Raw genomic sequence first — 19,392 nt, 5'->3', positions numbered from 1 at the left:
CCATCTATGCCTCTTTATAAATGTACCATAAAATGTTTAATGATGGTAAACTAAAGTAAGCATGATGATGGGCCTGATGTGTGTCATTCATAAGCTGCACGGTGCAGTCCTCAGTCAGCTGATATAGGAGGCCAGAGTGCGCATTTTATCAATATTAGCTACATAAAAGCCATGTGTACTTGTTATGCTAGGTGAAAAGACAATTTAAGGGTAAAAAAGGAGGGGGGGGGGGGGGGGTCCCCGTTCCTCCCCTGAATATTGTGTTTTCCTGCTGATCTACAACCCAAACAGATGGGCCGGGCTGATGATTTATTGATGGAGGGCCTTCCTGCACAACAAAGCGGCTTCTTTTTACTCACCCCGACGACGACGGTGTCATCTCCTTGGAATTTGGGTAGGAACTGGTCCCCACGTAAAATCTCCGACTGATTTAGAGGACGAAAGCGACACAGCACTTTTATGTTGCATTCCGCTGGGGCATCGGCCATTGCGCAGATTCAAGGTGGAGGATGCTGCTTTCTGCTGAGAGGAAAGATGCTGCTGACGCTGGAGGCGATTAGATCTTGGGCCTGATCTGTGCGTCTGAATAAGCTCTGAGTGATGCGCGCAGGATCCGGTCCTTTTATATCGAGGGGGCTCTGAGGATGGCGGATAGGTCGGCCTGTTTCTTACCGGCTCAGAGAGACGATAATAAATTTATGCGCAGCTGGACGGGTTTTCGTGTCGCAGTGAGGCGGCCAAGCTAAATTGGATGTCAAGGCGCAAAACAACCCCCTACATCATTAAAACAATGAGCTCTGAAGCGAATCGATTGCCCCTGCTTGTTTGTTTCTCGCTTGTCGGTTCCTTTTGTGTTGTTTCGTCCTTTCCCGTGCAGGGGCGGCGGTGGGTGTGCGTCTGGCCGGTTGAAGGTGAGATGCTGCTGGAAGGGCAGTGAGGTAAAGCTGCTGCTTGATCGCCCTCCTTTGGTCGCCACAGCGCCTCCTATCTGTAATCCGAGGAAGGGCGTGGTCTGCATCCGCCTCTTTAAAGTGGTACCCACAGCCTCAGCATCACCAAGGCCCAAGGTGAGGCGTCACATCTGAACAGAGGATCGAGGAATAACTTTGTTATCATATACATCACAAATAGTCGTTGGCTCTCATCCAAGGAATGACTGTACTGCTTGGAAAGCCATATGAAACCATTTGGGGAAGAGAGATTATTGATTAAGGGATGATTAGGCTTCAGCTTAAAGTGGCATTGCAGGCCAGGGTGATGCAGCAATATGTCGAGGCAGCACATTGAATGTCAGAAACCTGCAATTAACACTGAAAATACAACTACTATGGAGTTAGGCTGTTTTAGTATCATAAAATATGGCCTGTCTGCAGAAACACAGGAACCATCTATATGAGCTATTTGCAGGGTTCTGGTATTGTGCAAACAGACTGAAATTGAACTGTGGGTTTTCTTTTAGAGTAGTCACATATGTTGCTTATGTATATATATATTTTTTTCTATGTTTATGTTACATCTATCTATCTCTAGAATTTTTTAAAGGACATTAAGAAAGTCTTTCCAAAAAATTCAGCAAAAGATTCTGATTTCTCACTATAACGAGGGCAGGACTGTGTGTGCGACCTGAAGGCATATTTAAACACATATCATATTCAAATATTCAGAACACAAATCAGCACAAGGTACATATATTTTTTGTAAATAGTTTAATATTAAATAAAAAACGACTCCCATATAAAAAAAAGAAAGCTACAGTCCACAATTTAATCATCTTTTTTTAACATAAGTATTGAAAGCAAGGGGTAGAATGAGAAAAATACTTAATTACAATTCCCAGAAAAAATTCACAATTCATTGTTTTCTCTCATCTGTCTCTAACAATATAAAATCAAAATAAAACACATTAACTGTACATATGTACAAATCTCCAAGTGTAGAAATTGCATAATCTGCTTTCTTTTTCACTTTTCTTTATTCTTTTTTTGTTATTTTATTTTAAATACAGCTAGAGATGCCAGTACTCTCAGGGGCAGGGCAGTGTGTGGAGGAGAGTTCAAACAGTGACGGGGGAGACAGAGCAAGGTTATCACTCCAAATCCACAGTAACACACGGACTCAACAGATCCACATAAGACATTATCGCTCTCTGTGTTATAAGTATTCCAGCCATCCATTCATCCAATCAAAGGACATACAGTACTTTCTGTAAACACCTGGTTCCTGTTGAACTTCAAAATTAAGCCTCTTTATTTTTTTATTTTTTTTAAATAGACTTATCTCTTGCCTGGGTCTCATCCCATGTAAGTCACCAGAGCTACATGTAATTCTTCACAGCGTCAAGTAACACAGCATCTGAAATGTAAATGGGTTGCCAAATTATGACAAACGACACTCGTGAGTTGCACTAGATTTGTTGCCGGTTTTGCAATTTTTACAAACATCAGTATGGTTAGTCACTGGGAACCCTGGAGCATTGCAAAATGATTCAAGGTTGTACAAAACAACTTCAAATTAACGTTTTCTGTTGGTTTAACATGGAAACCAATACATCTCACATGATATGTGAAATTATATTCATTGAAAAACTTTCCTGTTTGTAATCAGCCACTGATATAAACTACCTAAGAAACCTGATTGAGTAAACCACACTAGTTCCTTGGTTTATCCCACATAAAGGTTATATCATACTTTGAAAAAAAGGGGGAGAAAAAGTCAAGTTTCTTTCCTTCCTGTAGTCTCTTTCAGCACCGCCTGAAAACCTGGAACATTTTTCTAAAATACAAGCACAAAGAGACGTTCATCTTACTAAAAAGACAAAGTCTCACTGAAATGAAAAACGTCCTGACAGTGGGGGGGCTCAGCAACAGCACTGTTGTCCAACACACACACACACACACACACACACACACACACACACACACACACACACACACACACACACACACTTTCAACAGAGAGCATCGTTCAAGTAGATGGGCTTAGTCCTGACTCACAGTAACACACTGATGAGAAGAAAACATTACTCGTTTGTTATTTTCATGTTTTCTCATTAATATAATTCTAACACAAACCTAATTGACAGATCATTGTTCACAATGTAACGCAACCATTATTTTGTGACCTAAGAGAAAACACAAGTGAAAAAAGTATCCACAAAATCTCTCTTCATGTTTTTCACCTTTTGAAATAAACTCAGACTAGATCTTTCTCCTATCTGTTCATAGTGGTTGCCATAACAATGGTTGACATGACAGCATCATATTAGTGCAGTTGATTTTTTTTTTAAGGTCTAAAACAGTAGTGATGAGGTTGGAGAGATGGAGGGGTATACAGAGGCATCTGGTTGCCTTTCATTGGTGAACAGCTCTGAATGATGGCACCCTCCACCAATCACTGCCTTTGAGACCTGGCGCCTCGTCGCCGCCTGCCGCGCACTGACCTCTCAGGCTTCAGCAGTGCTGTCTGGAACGAGAGAGAGTGTGAGAGAAGAGTCACATCAGGCTCATATCTTTGCAGCTGCCAGTGGTGGAATGACTTTGCACTGCAGTCAGAACTGCACAATCATTGAGAAGACTCACAGCACCAAACAGAAACTGCTCCCTTCAGCAAATCCTTTACACTGAATCCTGCACATCAAGCTTGCACAACCCAAGCCCCCCTCATGTCTTGACATTATATTATCTGATATTATATGACATGTGATATCATTGAAAGGCCCTAACACCAGAGTGCTGAATATTTTTCTTAAATGCTGGTTGTTATTTCTACACTTCAAGGATGAAAAAAATTAAAATACTTCGATTCACTGCACACCACCTATCTGATGCTATGAAGATGTCAAATAGCATTATATTAGCTTCATTGTTCTTTACACCCATGCTAGCAGCTTTGAGAGGAGTCAAAGGATTTTAACGGTACCATTAGGTCTGTGTGATATGACCAAAATCTCATATCCCGATTTAACACATCTATTGTTCCGACAACGATATAAATCACAAAAATGTAAAAATTTTCTGTAAAGTCTGTGAATCTCAGGCAGCTCGACTTACGTAAAGTGTTTTTAGCTGGGCGTCATGTACCTGGAGTCAAATGTTTGAACCAATGCATGAATCTATACATTTTTAGACATAAGTTCTAACGGCCGCCATTTTCTTTGTGAGTATTTATTACACATCGTGCTGCGGGGAAAAGCCTGTTCTAACGTTTGAGTCTAAGGTTTATATTTTAGCACCTGACGGCTCTTTGTTGCTTCTCATCCGTAAACACTTTGCATACTCTTTCACATGATTCACTTTATATTGAAACGTCTCAACAGGATCTTGAGCTTTATTGTGAAAGGTTTATGTGGAAAATAAACAAGCGGACGGCGGAGCCACGCGATGGTTTTACCGTTGTTGTTGCTAACAACAACGCATAAAAACAGTTGCCTGTCTGTCCGTAGTGTGGTTATATTAAATATAAGAGAAAGAGAGCATTTGACGAAATTAATATAGCCACTACAGTGACTATCAAAACGATGAAAAAACATTGCTGTAAACAGCTTATTTTGTGACACCACGAAACAAACAATAGCGTAATATGAAAGATTTTCATATTGTCATCCGATATATCGTTATATCGAACAGCCCTGGGTACCATGACTCTGTGATGAATGCTTATCGATCAATGGTTCTTTACTCATTATATAGTTTTACTTTATTACATTTTGTATTCACTCATATTATAGTGCCTCTCTTCCATTCTTTACCTAACAAAACAAAACTGAATACATGATTTACTTTTATGCCATTTCTTCTGTGTGGTTTTGAGTGCCTATTCCACAGTATACAGACTTTACGCAAGAAAAGATATAGTGTATGATTAAGTTTTATTCGAGGTGTCGAAAGATTGTTTGTGTTTCCAGCCTTACATACAAATGATGTTTGGCAACGAGCACTGTTACCATCAACTCTTGAAGTCAAATCTCACTTCAAAGTAAATGACTTAATGTTCGTGGAGATCAGTTTGTGAGATCAAATGTCTAAGATAGATTTCCTGTTTATTGATCCTATTACTTTGTTTCTGCAGTACTCAGAGAAGAAATAAAAATATAACACCTTGTTGATACTTGGGTCTGATTAGGCCTCTGGACCCACTTGTTACCCGGTTTCAGGTTTCCCTACAGACTGTTTTAAGTACATGTGTCAGTGCTGCCAACTCAACAGCTGTTGATGGATTTTCACCAGAAGCCATGCATGTTAACCTCAAAGTGTGTTAACATGCAAGTCACATATAGTCAATTAAAACATGCCAAACTGTGGAAAAGTAACAGCAACAGCAAATACCAACAGCTGGGGGAAAACAAGGGCCTTCTTTAAGACTGCAAAGAGTCTGACTAAGAACATTTGAATAGAACTGGTGAGAGGTAAACAACAACCAGCCCTTCTGCTAAAGAACAATAAATCCATAAGTCATCGAGAGGGAGATAAGTCTTACTGTAGCCTTGGTTTCCTCTAGTGCTGTAGCATCCACGTCTCTGAAGTCTTCTAACACATTCTGAAGCCTGATAAAGTAAGAAACGCATTAGTATGCACTACAGTATGCCAAATACACCTGACAGGACAGTTATTATAGAACTGCATGTGGGAGACACTCTGATTTTTACTGGAAATTGAATTATCCAGGCAACTTTCTGTATCGAGTACAACTGAGAAATTAACCATCTTAAAAGGAGTCTTACGTTTGTTTCCTTTTCCTTCCTCTTCTGGCTCCAGCCGCTGCTCCTGCTTGGTCCTTTGTGTAACCAGAAATCATGTTACAAGATTATTATGATTAAATCATGCATCATTGTTTTACATTTCAGCTACTTAAATTCATCAAAAGCCTATAACCAACCATTGTTAAAGTCCACATTCTGGTGTCTAAAAGAAGCAAAAACATTTTTGCCTTTGAGTATAAAGGAAACAGAAGACTTGGGCACTCACCATTCCCTGTTCAGAGTGCAGCAATGTCCCAGTTGTCTCTTCAGTGGGCCTACTATTGCATCCATCCCCAGGACTGAGATACCCTACTTGGGGAAGATGCCCCTGCCTATCCACACCTGGATCTACATAAGGGCACATAGATGCAGCAGGCCCAGCACAGTCTGTCTTGGCCTCCTCCAAGTATATAGGTGGAAGAGGAGGTTCTGGGTGAGTATGTCCCTCTACCATAACTGGTTTCCTTTGTAAGGGGGACACAGACCCATCTTCAGTGGGTTTGGGTGTCCCTTGGGCTGGAGAATGGGCTGCTGCTTCCAGACTAAGTCGGGATAAGTCTGGGTTGCGTAGGGAACAAGCCCGCCGTGGGCTAAGGGAAACTGGGGCACTTGCCTGTGGCAGAGTTGGGACAGTTGTGGACGGTGTATGGTGCTCCACAGGAAAAGAAACTGGAGGTAAGGCACAGAAGGGTGAAGTGGGGTCAGATGGCCCCAAATGGGCCCCATCTTCCTGCTCTTTAGCACTGACTTGAAGAAAAGAGGTATAAATCGTGTCCATAAAAGAAGTATAAGGATCAATGACAGATCTGCCCTCAGATCCTCGCTGAGAGGCTGGAGTGGATTCTTGGGCAGGAGCTGGAGCTAGAGCTGGAACAGGACTTGGGATCACTTCAGGAGTGATTTGACTGGCTGGTATGTCTTCCTGTGGGGCAGGGCTTTGCACTTCCTGCAAGGATACTGGCTTCTCTCCCTCTGAGGCTGGAGCAAGGTTCAGCTAGAGGAGCAAAAAGAAAAAGATATGTTAAGTAACTTTCAAAGATCCAGAAAGTATTAGAGAATTAAAAATGTGTTTTCTCTTTGTTGCAAAATTGCCTAAAATTATATAATCCTCCATTTATATACGAACATTCAACTTTAGATTGTCTTTATATTTCCTTAAAGCATCCAGGAGGAAAACAAATCTAAATCTTTCAACATCTGATGATGCTGAATTCAGTCAGTACAATGTAACACTTGTCTGAGCGTGGATTTAATTTTTCACTTACAACCCCCCCCCCCAAAAAAAAAATATTTTTACACGCTTCCAGATCAAAACACAACAGGGCTTTTTTAAAATAAATGATAACATCTGTAAAGTATTGATGCAATATGAGAAGAACTCAAATGTGAAGCTTTATGACACAGATGTTGCAGCGGATATAATCTGCAGCTGCTATAACTGAAACATTACAGCCATTCCCAGTGAAAAGTTAGTGTCTTAACTTTTTGGACACCATAGTTCACTGAAGAAAAGAAAAAAAAAAACAAAATTTTTTAGTGAATCTAGGAAACACCATTTCTCAAATTGTGGCACATTATTTTGTGCAGCACATATGCATTCACATTCACCCACTTAGGATTTTCTTAACAAATGCAACATTGTGTTTGCAGCCAGAGGAAGGTTATTATGGAAAACAGCAAATCCTTAACACTAGTATGTACAGTAAAGAAAGGATAAAAATGCTGTGTTCTCCAGACTTCATGCTAGGTATGTACCTGTATGTTGTTGAGTAAGTTGATTGCTCCATCATGGCCCTGTAGCAGTGGCATCCCCAAAGCAGAGGCCTGGACTGGTGGTAGAAGAATGGAACCTGCTCCAATCCCCACAATGTTATGGAGGCCTGTGAGGCCAGGAAGATCTCCTATAAAGCAAAAAATACACTAATACACAGTGTATAAAAAATACTGCAATAGAGTCCCTGCAGAGTTTAAAGTTTAACACTGAAAGGCAAATAATATTTATTCCTAAAACAATGAGAAAGACATATAACACAGGGTGTGTGCGAACTCACCTAATATAGCAGGGTTCAGCAAAGTGGGGAGTAACTGTTGGAGGATGGAGTTGTCCTTGCTTTGAAGAGATACGGGTATGAGCGTGTCAACACCAGCATCTGTGGGTACCTGAAGTGAATATAAAGGTTTGGGGGTTTCAGACAATGAATTATAAAATAAATAAAGTATGGCTGAAAAAACCAGGAGACATAAATTCTTCACATATATTAACTTAGTATTTCAGTATAAAAAAAAAAACTAAACAAAAAAAGTTTTGGAGAATGCAGACATTGCATTTTTGCAAAGGCTGAAAGGAACACCTCCCACTCCTCACACATTATCATCATCATCATTATCATTATTGCGTTTCTTCTTTTAGTTACTGTTGAGTGTTTTTTCTATGTTCATATATTTGAACTATAAACAGGATGAAAAACTATCCATTCATGCCACATGCCAATGGGTACATTAAAACAGTAACCAAAACCAATTGTAAAGTGTGAGGGTTTTATTATAAAGCAGGGTAGCAAAAAAAGGAAAGAAATTTGGGAAACTAATACAGTAAAAAAAACAATGGAGGAGTTAAGGAAATGAGTTTAGTTTTTCCAAGGGAAACTAGGATGACCTCAGAGGAAAGAGCTATAGGAAATCGGGAGCGTACCTGAGGTTGGGTATGTTGGGTTTGCTGTGCAGGAGCTAATTGGGTATTGGGAGGCGGGTGGAGCTCAGCAGAGCTCAGGGCAGCAGTGAGCAAGGCAGGGCTGAGGGGCAGGAAGGCTGCAGAGGGAGGAGGAAGAGTGGCGGGAATGAGTAGAGACTGAAGGGCTTGGATAGAGCCTTCAGCTCCTGCAGGAATAGGAAGGAGGCCCTGAGTGACCTCCAAGAGCCCTGGCCCAGTTAGGGTTGATGGGTCCAGCAGGCCAGAGGTCTTATCCAGACTGAGGCCCTCTAATGTAGTAGAGATCTGCTGTGACTGCTGAATAGGAACTTCCAAGCTGACCTGGCTCAACTGACCCAGCGCAGATAGAGGTAACAAGGAAGCCTGCTGTTGCAACAAGGAGGCCATTAGCAGAGCATGAAGGTTGGGTTTTTCTGTCAAATCAGCCTCCTGCACTGCAGAAGGGGCTGACGCTGGGGCTGGAAGTGGATTCAGCAGCCCTAAAAGGTTCAGAGGGAACTCCCCTTGGGCACCACTCAACAGGGGCAACAAGGGAAACAGATGATTGTTGTTAATCTGCAGTTGCTTTTGTTGTTGGTCTTGGTGTTGCTGCTGTGCATCTTCTTGCTGTGTTATCAGTAACTGCTGCTGTTGCTGCTCTGACTGCTGGTCTGACAGATTATGTGGTGGCTGCGGTGCAACACTGGCAGGAGGTACTTGTGCATGTTGTCCTCCCAACCAAAGGCCCCCTAGGGGCAATGAAGCCAGGACTGTGGGGTCCAGGACAGATGGTACTCCTCCTGTAGACGACAGCAGCTGGAGCAGCTGCTCTTGGTTCATGAAGGGAAAGGCCTCTGCCAGACTTAAAGGAGTGGCTGAGTCACCTACAGCTGAAGGGTTAGGAGGACTGTGATTCTCTCCTTGACGAGAGGAGCTAGTGAGCCCGGGACTGGTGGCTGGAGGTTTGGTCAATGTGGAGATCTTTGGGTCCCCAAATTCAGACTCCTCCGTTCCTGTGGGAAAAACAGCAATTATTTAAATCTGTTTAAAGTGACTAATCATTCAACACATTTTTATATGGATCTCATGCTGGATGGTATGCATCAGTTATATCAGTTATCACTCTGATTCAGAGCAACAAGAAAAAAAAAATAATGCACCCCTTGTTCTTGACATATATTGCTCAAAAAAGTAAGGAACCATTTGTTTATCACAGTATAACCAAGCAGTTAAAATTTAGGGATATCAATCTCTCCAGTTAGACAGCATAAACCAATGGAGGAACAAAAGGACCAAGTCCAGTGCCCCACAGACTGTCAGAAAGAGACTCTAGAAGCATGAGGTCCCTACCATCCTTTAGCAGGACCACCAGAGAACACGACAACTGGCAGACCTGCTACTGGTGCCATTTGATATCCCTGAAGTTTAACCGGCATGTTTTACTGTGATGCTCCCTTATTTGTGTATTTATTATCTTGTGTAGAATAATCTGTAAAGCCCATTTAAAGGGGGAATTCAGCTACAAATACAACTCACATTAAAAACAAGAATGACAAAAACAAAGCTGATGTCTATATGTGTAGACAACCAAATTAATTCAATAAAAATTACAAGTTTAGGCTGTACTCGTAAAACTAAAACCATGAATAACACCCTCACCTGCAGTTTGATTTCCTGGGGAAGACGTCTCAACATCAGAGGTATGGCTGGAAGAGTTGCCTTCCCCTTGGGGAACATTAGAAGATGCTGCGAGAATGGCCAGGACGTGGTTGCTAAGATCTAGAGGCTTTGGGGAAGTGGATACCCCTACAGGAACACTGCCTTGAGGATGACTAAGGTCCACTGACGTAGGTTCGTTCTTACTAATTATCTCTCTTGTGACAGTGCCCTGAGGTGAGGCAACCTGTAAAGATGAATGGGAAGCAGGATCTACTGAAGGAATGTGATTATCGGTTCGTTGATGCTTGCCAAAGGGAGATGGGGGTGTCTGCTGAGATGGGCTGCTGCTGTTGTGGAAATCTGAGTTTGGTAACACTGTGCACGAAGAATCTTTTTGAAGAGGAGTTGACTTAGTGGACTGACGATGAAGATGAGACTGCGCTGATGTGAACTGAGAGGAGGGGGGAGGAGGAGACAGTGGCTGTGGACTCAACGGGGGAGAATTAGTGTTATCTGTTCGGCAAGGTGACCGAGTCGGCGAGTCCCTGACATTAGACTGATGGGTTGGAGATGAAGGTGACTGCTTGGGGCTCTGTTTATTAGTGTGTCCACCTCCTTCAACAGACACAGATCCAGACTGAGCTAAGGCAGAGCTGGATGCTGAGACTGTGGCCTGCGCATTCTGCAAACTGAGCAGGTGTAACAGGGCAGACAAAGGCTGGGTTGGAGGATCCAAGCCAAGAGGGGTGGCTGTGGGTGTCGGTCCTGTAGTGAAGTCCAGGGCCTCATTTGGGCGCAGAGGCCTGGAAAGCTGTGCCGTCTGTCGAGGAGCAGGGAACCTGGGCATCTGCCCAGAGAGGAGTTGATGATGGTTATCCAACATGATGGCATTCTGATTCTGCACAGCTGAGGTAGAGGAAGAATGCAAGGAGGAGGAGGGGAATGAAGTGGACGAGGAGGAAAGATTGATAACTGTAGCAGAAACACCATCTTCTGGTGGGGTCTTCCGCAGCCCATTACAGAGCTGCTTGGTGTCTGTTAGCATGCTGAGGACTGTGGGAGATCGACGCTGCCGCTTCCTATACGATGTGTTACGCTCTGCTGATTGTGGCAGATGGGACGAGGAGGAAGCCAGGGACTGGACCAGAGAGTGGGATGGAGGAAAGAAAACAGTGGAGGCTGCTGCAAGGGAGGGATGGGGAAGTCTAGAAGAAGCAATGGAGGAGGGAGAGTGGCTGTTATGTAAAGTGCTGTTTGTTACCTTTGATGCCTGTTGCTGCTGTGCCTCTTTCAGGACCTCCAGAGAAGAGGCCAAGCTCACTGCATTGCTGGCCACATTTGACCTCTGGCCCTGGGTTATCTGGTTAGCCAGCTGAGCCTTGGCAGCTGCAGAGAGGAGGCTACTCGCAGGGAAAGAAGCTGGATGTGGCAGCTTGCCCTGATGGCTATGGTGGTGGTTCAGATATGGCCCCAGAGGTAAACTAGAGGGCCCTGCAGAGTTCAACCCAAACACTTGTGATCCTGCAGTGGAGGTTGGAGTCTTTGAGGACTTTGAGGAAAGACCATGAGGGTTACTACTGCTTTGGTTGGTCAGTAAGGAGGGATTATTAGGGTTTAGGAGGTGGTGATTATTAGTGCTGCTATTGCCTGAGTTCTTGAACTGCTCCAAGATGTCTTCCAGCTTGTATTTGGGAAGCTGGGGGCTGGGGTTTGGAGAGCCACTGGGAAGTGGGGAGTGTGGAGAGGAAGAGGTGGATTTCCTTCTCTGAGGCAAGTTATTTCCCATCAGCGTTCCTCCTGCTGCTGGTAAGCCTCCTCCCTGCTCAGACAGAGAGGATGGAGAAGCTGATGGGTGGCAGGAGCGCTGGTGTGGAGACATAGACATGTTATGGACAGAGGGAGAGAGGGAGGGTGGGGTAGAACCTCCCACAATCACAACATGAGGATGATGAGGGTGAGTCTGTGTTCCTCTTCCTCCTCCACCAAGGGTAACAGGGGACGAGGGGGGAGGTGAAGAGAGGGGTCCTAGCCGAGGAGAAACAGGAGTCTCTGGGGTTTTAGGTGTTCTTTGACTTTGACTTTTGCTTTGAGGAGTGGGAGTACAGGGTGACCTCTGGGGGGTGCTGTACGCTGGAAATGAGCTGGAGGAAGAACTGGAGGATGCTGAGAAAGCAGGATGGTGAAGTCTTCTCAAGGCATCTAGTGGATAGTGAGAGTTTGTGGCTGGGTGAAGGACAGAGGAGGAGCCATTGTAAGGATAAATAAAATGGTGAGAGGATTTAGGACTGGTGCAGGGGTTTGGGTGAAGGTTGTTCTGGGGTCGAGCTGGGACTAGATGGAGTTTGGGACAGAAAATGCCACGGTCCTCTTCTTCACGCTCTGTGGATTCGCCCTTTGTATCACGACCGTCCACCCGATTGCTCATCTCTGGAAGTGGGAACAAAAAATACAGCTTGTTACTCAATTTTCCCGAGACCACTAAATGGTTTACAGAGTAATTGTGAAAGACAAGTCTGGCATAATTTCTTGTCCCTTTAATGTCTGAACTGTGATATAATTGCCAGAAAATTCTTTTTTAAGGAATGTTTATTGAACAGTCTGACAAAAAAATATATATATATAAATTTGCATCACTTTTAATTCGTAAATTTTTTACATCTGTCAATTTTGTGCAATTTAATTGCTTAAAAAAGTATTGAGAAATTTATATAGGTTTTTCGATACATTTGTTGTTAAAGGCTGTAAGAAGCATTTAAACAACCAATTTTTAGTAATTGAGGTAAATGGTGTTAAATTTGTTTTTTTCTAAAAATCAAACATTGAAATTATAACTAATATGTGCAAAAGAACATTTTACTTTTGTTATCCAATGGTTGCTGAATAATCAGAATGGAGGCCAAGCTATGCAATACAAAAATATCCCAAAACCAATTAAAATTAATAATAATCTAGAGAAAAGCGAGCAGTTATCTAACCAACCAAAATGAGAGAATTATGCACAGATGTGCATTAATGAAGGAATATAACTGCACAGAGTGCATAGGAAAGGCCTGGTTCAACAGTTGCTCCTCACCACCCCATGTGGCTCTCCAACTTGTCGTGTATACAAGGAGTGTTAACACTAATAACACCATACTAAAATATCCAATTCACATGACTTGAGTCAGAGCAGCTCTACCCATTCAAATAATTCCTATTTTACCCAAATTTTTAACAGAATTGAAGAGAGTTGTGTCTCAACACTGATTTTTACCAAAATACAAACAGTTTTTGGGTGGAAATAAGATACAATAAAGTGGAGGAAACAAAGCACGCCAGAACTGGAAATCATCATTTTCCTAAATCTCTTCTGTTCTTAGGGTGAAAGGACATCAATACTACAGCAGTTTGAATTCTGTGTGGCTGACAGCTGCTGCATTCAACAACACAAATGCAGATCTACAAGAAACAAATTTCCTTTCAAACCACACCCACCAGCTCCCACAGGATTTCCGGCAGTCACTGGCTACTCATGCAGATGGTCAAATCCACTCCCACATGCATCTCACAGTCAAACACATGTGATCCATAATATGGATGCAAAATTATGTGTGTAAGGCTGTGGCTTAAAGTGTAATAAATTGCATCGAAACATTGTGGATTCTGTTAGAGTTTCTCTGATATTCTACTAATCGAAACAGAGTGCAAGAGAGTAGAATGGTGAGCTAGAAGGAACTGGATTTGAAGGCTGACTTGAAGACACTTTATTAATAACAGCCTCTTAATTTCATAAATGAAATTTCATCTTTAATTGGTTCTACGATCATGGTAATACTTATCATGTATTCTCATGTAGAAATGTGTGCAAAGTCCTTTACCTGATGTTACTGCCGTGCACACAACACTGTCAACATTAAAGGCTGTGAGGGGAACCTGTCAACATCGTCCATAGAGACTTTATTCAAAGAAAAATTAAAACCCAGCATTTTCTGATTTTCAGCTTTTCTTTTTAAATAAATATGTAGAAATTAAGAAAAAAGTATCACTCAAATGTTTATGTTTTTTTATTAGATATTATCTAAGAGCAAACTGATAAATGAGTACCATGTCTCAAACCTACTGCATGTCATTGCTCACCTTGGTTACCTGGATGATGAAAGCTGGCAAAGGGCAGCTGTGAAGCCTGCATACTCCGACACAGGGCAGCCATTGCCACCACTTTCCTGCGATGATTACAGAGTTTGGTCATGTCCTGCTCTGCTTTGCCCAGTGGCTGGCTGTGCTGTTCCACCTTCACACCCACTGTGAAGTTGAAAACCTGCACAACAGCAAAAAGGAGGATTAGAACAAATTCAGACAAAACTTTATGGAGAATATGTAAATAGATTTTCTCTGTACTTTTATGCAACTGTTACACAGTAGTTTTTGCTTCTCTTAAGTATGTGAGGTTCTGTTTTGGTCAGGATGACGTAAATTTTGTTATCAGAGGGTGAAAGCGAGGCCCTGTGCAGACATCTATGTCCCAATCAATTTGTTGTGACTACTTGAACAGACAAATCTAACTAGACATGCTTCCTATAAGTATTCTCCATGCCGACTAGGAAAAATGTACAACAGCTGCTTAGCTGTGGTCCACAAGTATATTTGTGACACAAGAATGAGAGTGAGATTAACACCACAGAGCTTACTGAATCTAAAATTCTGTTGTGTATTGCCAAACCTTACTAGAAACACACAAATCAACAGCACAAACTGACAGACTGACAACACCTTGTTGATGATGAGAGGACACTCGAGGCCACATTTGCAGGTGCCATCAGTCATCAGATAGGTCTTGACCTCTTCCAGATTGGACAGGGTTGTGCCACTGGGACTACAGGAAGAAGGCAGAGAGAAACTGTAACAAATGAGACACAGTTAAAGCACAAACTCTGCCCTGGCTCTGAACCTAACACCAGCCAGTGCAAAATGTCAGAAAAATGCAACTATGCGTAGGGTGTAAAGGGGTGGACAATGATGTATGACAGGAGTTGTTCAAGGCCAGAAGAAAATTGAGCGTGACACATAATCGCAAGGCATAGCAGCCACAGAAGAAACGTTTCCTTTCAAGAATCATTTATAGGCAGCATTATGGTGCAACTGAGCCAAATCAATTTGAGCTCAAGCTAAAGCTGCAGCTCTCAGAGCAGAGACATGTATACTGTTCATTCTAGGAAAGCATTTGCCAACCTTTAATATCAACAAAGTCATTCATGAACAACTTATGGGAGACCAGCCATTTATGGCTCTACATCCATACTAGCCACTGGTAGTGAGGTTCAGCAAAACTAGGAGTAAGGTCTCCGCTGATAAACAAACTACTTGTGCATTTTTCCAATTCCATCATAACATTCATGCAGTTTGTGTTTTTTTTCCTGGTTAGAGCCATGGGGAGCTAATGGAGAAGGGCAAGAGAGCTACATGCTTGAGACTCCCAGTCATTGAGTAAAAGTTTCCCTGCTGACTGTACAAATGTGCAGAAGATAATTATGAAAAAAGGTTTGATTCAATCCAGTTCAATAAGAGAAACCACTAGTGTCATTTGCAAACACTGCTGACCCATACGAGAGTCTGAAGGACACAAATCCACTCCTGTGGTGGCCCAATAATTAAAAAATATTCCATGGAGAATTGGCAACATATAGCACAATCTCCTGTGAAGCGTTAAGTCTCAATCAGGGTATATCTAACAAAAAGCAAAGTTTCAGAGTCTTGCTCCAGGGCTGGGGTGTCTGGCATTAGATAGGTTACTAGTTAGTAATGCAGGTTATGGCTAACATTAAAATGAACAGTTAATTTCAGCCAAGTTTCTTTCCAACTCAGTGGCTAATGATGAGTAATACAATATTTCATATTTACAATGTCACATTTTATGTCTAAATTCAAGCATGATCCAAACCACTGCTCAACAAAAATATTGTTATCCAAATGGAAATACTTTTTTCTCTGCCTCAGCTGCCCAGTATTTTAAGGCAAAGGGAATTCTTTCACAGCAAAAGAAGAGGGCAAGTGTGGAGTGGAGCACAACTGCAGTAAATCTAAGAAGTCTTTAGGTGATCTTCAGGATGAACGACTGATAACAAAGAAAAAAGTATGTTTCTCTTTGGTAGAAACAACATAATATATATAAAAAGCCTAAATCTGTCACTTGCTTTTGAGCCCCCACTAAGACCTAGTATGCTTGAAAAGATGAGTATTTAAAACCACCAGAATAAGAATAAATAGAACCAGAATAAGTGCTCACCAGAATAAATAGAACATTATAATTAACACATTTAATTTTACTCACTTTGCACTGCCTAAAAGTGCATAAAACATTTTCTTGTCTTCTTTGTTGTCTATAGCTAGAAACAAACTTAAAAAAAAACTAATCCAAAACCGCAGTCATCCTGCCAGGTAACATCCCCCAAAATATGTTTGCAAAACCAGTACTGTCATTTTTCAAGAATACATTATGTAACAATTATTCAGTGGTGTGCTTTCAAAACCTGTTGCCCAACTATTAAAAATCAGCAAGTTCATGTGTGCGGAACCAACGTACCTGACATAGAGTACCTGCCCTCCTTCCACTCTCCTCTGCCAGCCGATGGGGACGTGTATTGCAGTGGTGTGGACCCCATCCTTGTCCCCACTGACAGTATCACTGCCTCCCATCATTTTGTAGCCTGCCAGCACCTTGAAAAGCAGGAAGTGTTAACACATCTTGTCTTTTAACATAAGGTGGGGGGTAACATGAAGGTATCATGTAGTAACAGTTCAGCCTGTCGAGAGTGGACCCAGGGACTGTGCTGCTAACGAAATTTTAACCATTGTGGTATCCCCTACTGCACAACTTTACTTAAACACAAAGAGAAATCCAATGCTAAATACTCTTATAGGGGGGAAACAGTTGTTTAGTCTCAGCATCTACTTTAGGTTTCAAGCCATCTATCCTCCCCCCTCATCCTGCTATCTCTACATTATACGGGTTGTCAAGGGTGTCTATACTAAAGCCTCTATGAACCAGATGCTTACTCATCCCCAACCCTTTCATCTGGGACTTGTTGGAGTCTAAGCAGAAAAATAGTTCAATTTTTCATGCTTATGCTACAATAAATTTTGCTCATCTCTTCTGAAAGAGCTTTCCTCATTTAACTGTATATTGTGCACGTATCAGGGAAGTTCACTAAGCCTGAGTGAGTCACTGAAAAAAGTAAACACACAAAAGATGAGTGAATCTTTCTGCAGTAAAGATTTTGCAATCATTAATGTTTTATTTCAAGCAACCTGCATGCTTAATGTTGAGGTCACATTCAGCTTATTACACAACATCAAATATCAATCTCGGATATCAAACATTACAAAATGTACCCTATGCATGGTGATGAAATCAGCCAAGATCTGAACTAAAGTAAACAGCATGAACATGGGAAGCACTGCAAATTAATTCCACTCTACTAATTCAGCATCATTTCCTTTACTTTTTAGCTGTCATCTGTGTGTCGAAAAGTTCTGGGAAAGTACCCAGCAGTTTCTTTTCTTATGTCTGTGATGAAGATAATACAAGCCCCTAGAGAATGAATGTGATGTAAACATGTTGAAAAGGGGGAGTGGCCACAGCAAAAGAACGGTTTTTGGTTTATTATCAATGTAAAAGTAATACCAAGACAAACAAAAAGAAAGTTGCATACCTTGTCATCTTTGGGAAGCCAGGATCTGTTTTGGCTAGAGTATCCACTGTCCAGTGTACATGCTGGTGGGTTAGAAGCACACTGCCAGTAAAACCTGACTTGCCCAAACACCTCGACTTTCTTCAGCTATGAGGCAGATCCCTCTCTTGAAGGATGACTTCTGCAGATTTATTAGTTCAGTTCACATCAGAGTAGGGATGTGGGTGAAGGTGGAGAGCCTGCAAAGAAAGGTGGAGGTGGATTATGTAATCTGGCAGCGACCCCCGCGGTAAAGACATCGTGCAACAAACCTATTCTGTAACTGATATGATCTAAGCGTGTTTGAAAAACGACGACATCAGATGTATTAGTCTTCCCCAGAAGAACTTCAGAGTAAGCTCTGGCTGCTTTCAAGTAGAAGGGTGTGTTTGCCTAGGCCCGTAGTTTACTCAGTGTTTAGCGACAGTATAAGCAGCTGCAACAACCAACTCCGAAGCGAACACGCTGGCACATGAAAGAGCAATTAATATAGCTCTGAACTGAAGTATCCTTTTTTTTCTTAATTTTGTATCATAAATAGCGTGAAGTATGAAAAAAAAACATCCCACAAAGTACACGGCTCATACACGGCAGCTAGCGTCCAGGCTAACAGCTAAGCTAGCAAGCTACCCTACTTTGTACTGTGTTGTCGTGACAGCTGTCAGGCGCACAAAACACTCCAATACAAAACTCTTGCCCGTTAGCTGCAGTAACAACACACGACCCATGCACAATACCGCGTTGTGAAAAAACCTCTTATAAATCGGATACCTACATCACACTTTACTTATTGATATCCGTTAGCTAACGTCAATATTAGCAGGTCCTACCAACCTTTTCTCTGCGTCAGGCTCTGTGTTGGCGAAGTTTTGGAGTCTTGGCTTTTCTGGCTCGCGGGAGAATCAAGAGTTAGCTGGCTAGCAAACGGGCTAGCCAGATAATGTTTTGAAAACGGCTGATACTTTAATAAATGAGCGCAAAATAAGTCACTGTGTAATCCAATTCCCGTAGCGGTGTGCGCATTCAGCTCTCAGCATTCATACAACGTCTGCCAGTCCGACTTAAAAACAAAGGGCAATAACGCTTCATTTTACTGCGCCTGGGATCTCGGAGCTAACGCTGCAACCAGCTAGGCTAGCTAGCCAGTCAGCTAACTGACTGAAATTTACTTGATTGTGGAGTGTCCCGACAAGACTGAAGGCTGTCCCGCTCCCGGTCTGCAGCTATCCGGCCGTTGCTTTGCTTTCTCTTCTGCTAAACCGTGGAGCTTTCAGGTATATTCCCACAACCATAACGGCCCATGTAATCCCCAGTTCACAGTTGCCCACTGTTTTTTTTTTCTCACAAATTCCGAGCAAAAAATAATGGAGTTTTTACTGTTGAGCATGCGCATTAGACGCTTAAGGAATATTGTACCCGACATGCAACGGGACCTTTGTAGTGTTCCAGACAGACCTGAATGAAGCTGTGTTCAGCTCCTTGACAGAGGACATGATAATGACAGAATAATAACATGTGTTCACTTGACAATAGTGGATTCACTTCCGCCTGTCTACACTGCATTTGTGGCCCACATCATGAATTTTAAATGAAAAGTTAAA

The 19,392-nt window shown here is 42.2% G+C and overlaps 2 protein-coding genes across 4 annotated transcripts in view; both read right to left on the bottom strand.

Annotated features, from left to right (window-relative positions):
- The window catches only part of kif5aa (kinesin family member 5A, a), a 20,218-nt gene extending 19,254 nt beyond the window's left edge, over positions 1–964 (bottom strand). The window contains exon 1 of the mRNA XM_005941144.3: positions 360–964. Coding sequence (XP_005941206.1) covers positions 360–488 — 129 coding nt within the window. The 5' untranslated portion in view covers positions 489–964. The remainder of the gene's footprint in view (positions 1–359) is intronic.
- Positions 848–19,199, bottom strand: mbd6 (methyl-CpG binding domain protein 6). 3 transcript variants are annotated; one of them, XM_014339677.2, is made up of 13 exons: positions 18,626–19,198; positions 17,774–17,991; positions 16,645–16,778; positions 14,835–14,937; positions 14,202–14,382; positions 10,086–12,512; positions 8,430–9,439; positions 7,789–7,897; positions 7,493–7,638; positions 5,964–6,731; positions 5,720–5,772; positions 5,476–5,542; positions 848–3,462 (listed from the first exon to the last, which is right to left on the bottom strand). In XM_014339677.2, the coding sequence occupies exons 3-13, from the start codon at positions 16,758–16,760 to the stop codon at positions 3,391–3,393; spliced, it is 5,052 nt and encodes a 1,683-aa protein (XP_014195163.1). In that variant the 5' UTR covers positions 16,761–16,778; positions 17,774–17,991; positions 18,626–19,198; the 3' UTR covers positions 848–3,390. The 3 variants fall into 3 exon arrangements, with proteins under 3 accessions (XP_014195163.1, XP_014195164.1, XP_042077027.1); XM_014339678.2 differs by having other exon boundaries at positions 18,961–19,198; XM_042221093.1 differs by lacking the exon at positions 848–3,462 and having other exon boundaries at positions 4,478–5,542; positions 18,626–19,199.
- Between the last annotated feature and the right edge of the window lie 193 nt (positions 19,200–19,392).

The sequence above is a fragment of the Haplochromis burtoni genome, unplaced genomic scaffold (genome assembly GCF_018398535.1).
Source record: "Haplochromis burtoni strain Fernald_Lab_line unplaced genomic scaffold, NCSU_Asbu1 Contig_60, whole genome shotgun sequence".
Lineage (NCBI taxonomy): Eukaryota > Metazoa > Chordata > Actinopteri > Cichliformes > Cichlidae > Haplochromis > Haplochromis burtoni.
The sequence above is the reverse complement of the archived record's forward strand: the minus strand, read 5'-3'. Positions and strand labels throughout refer to the sequence as shown.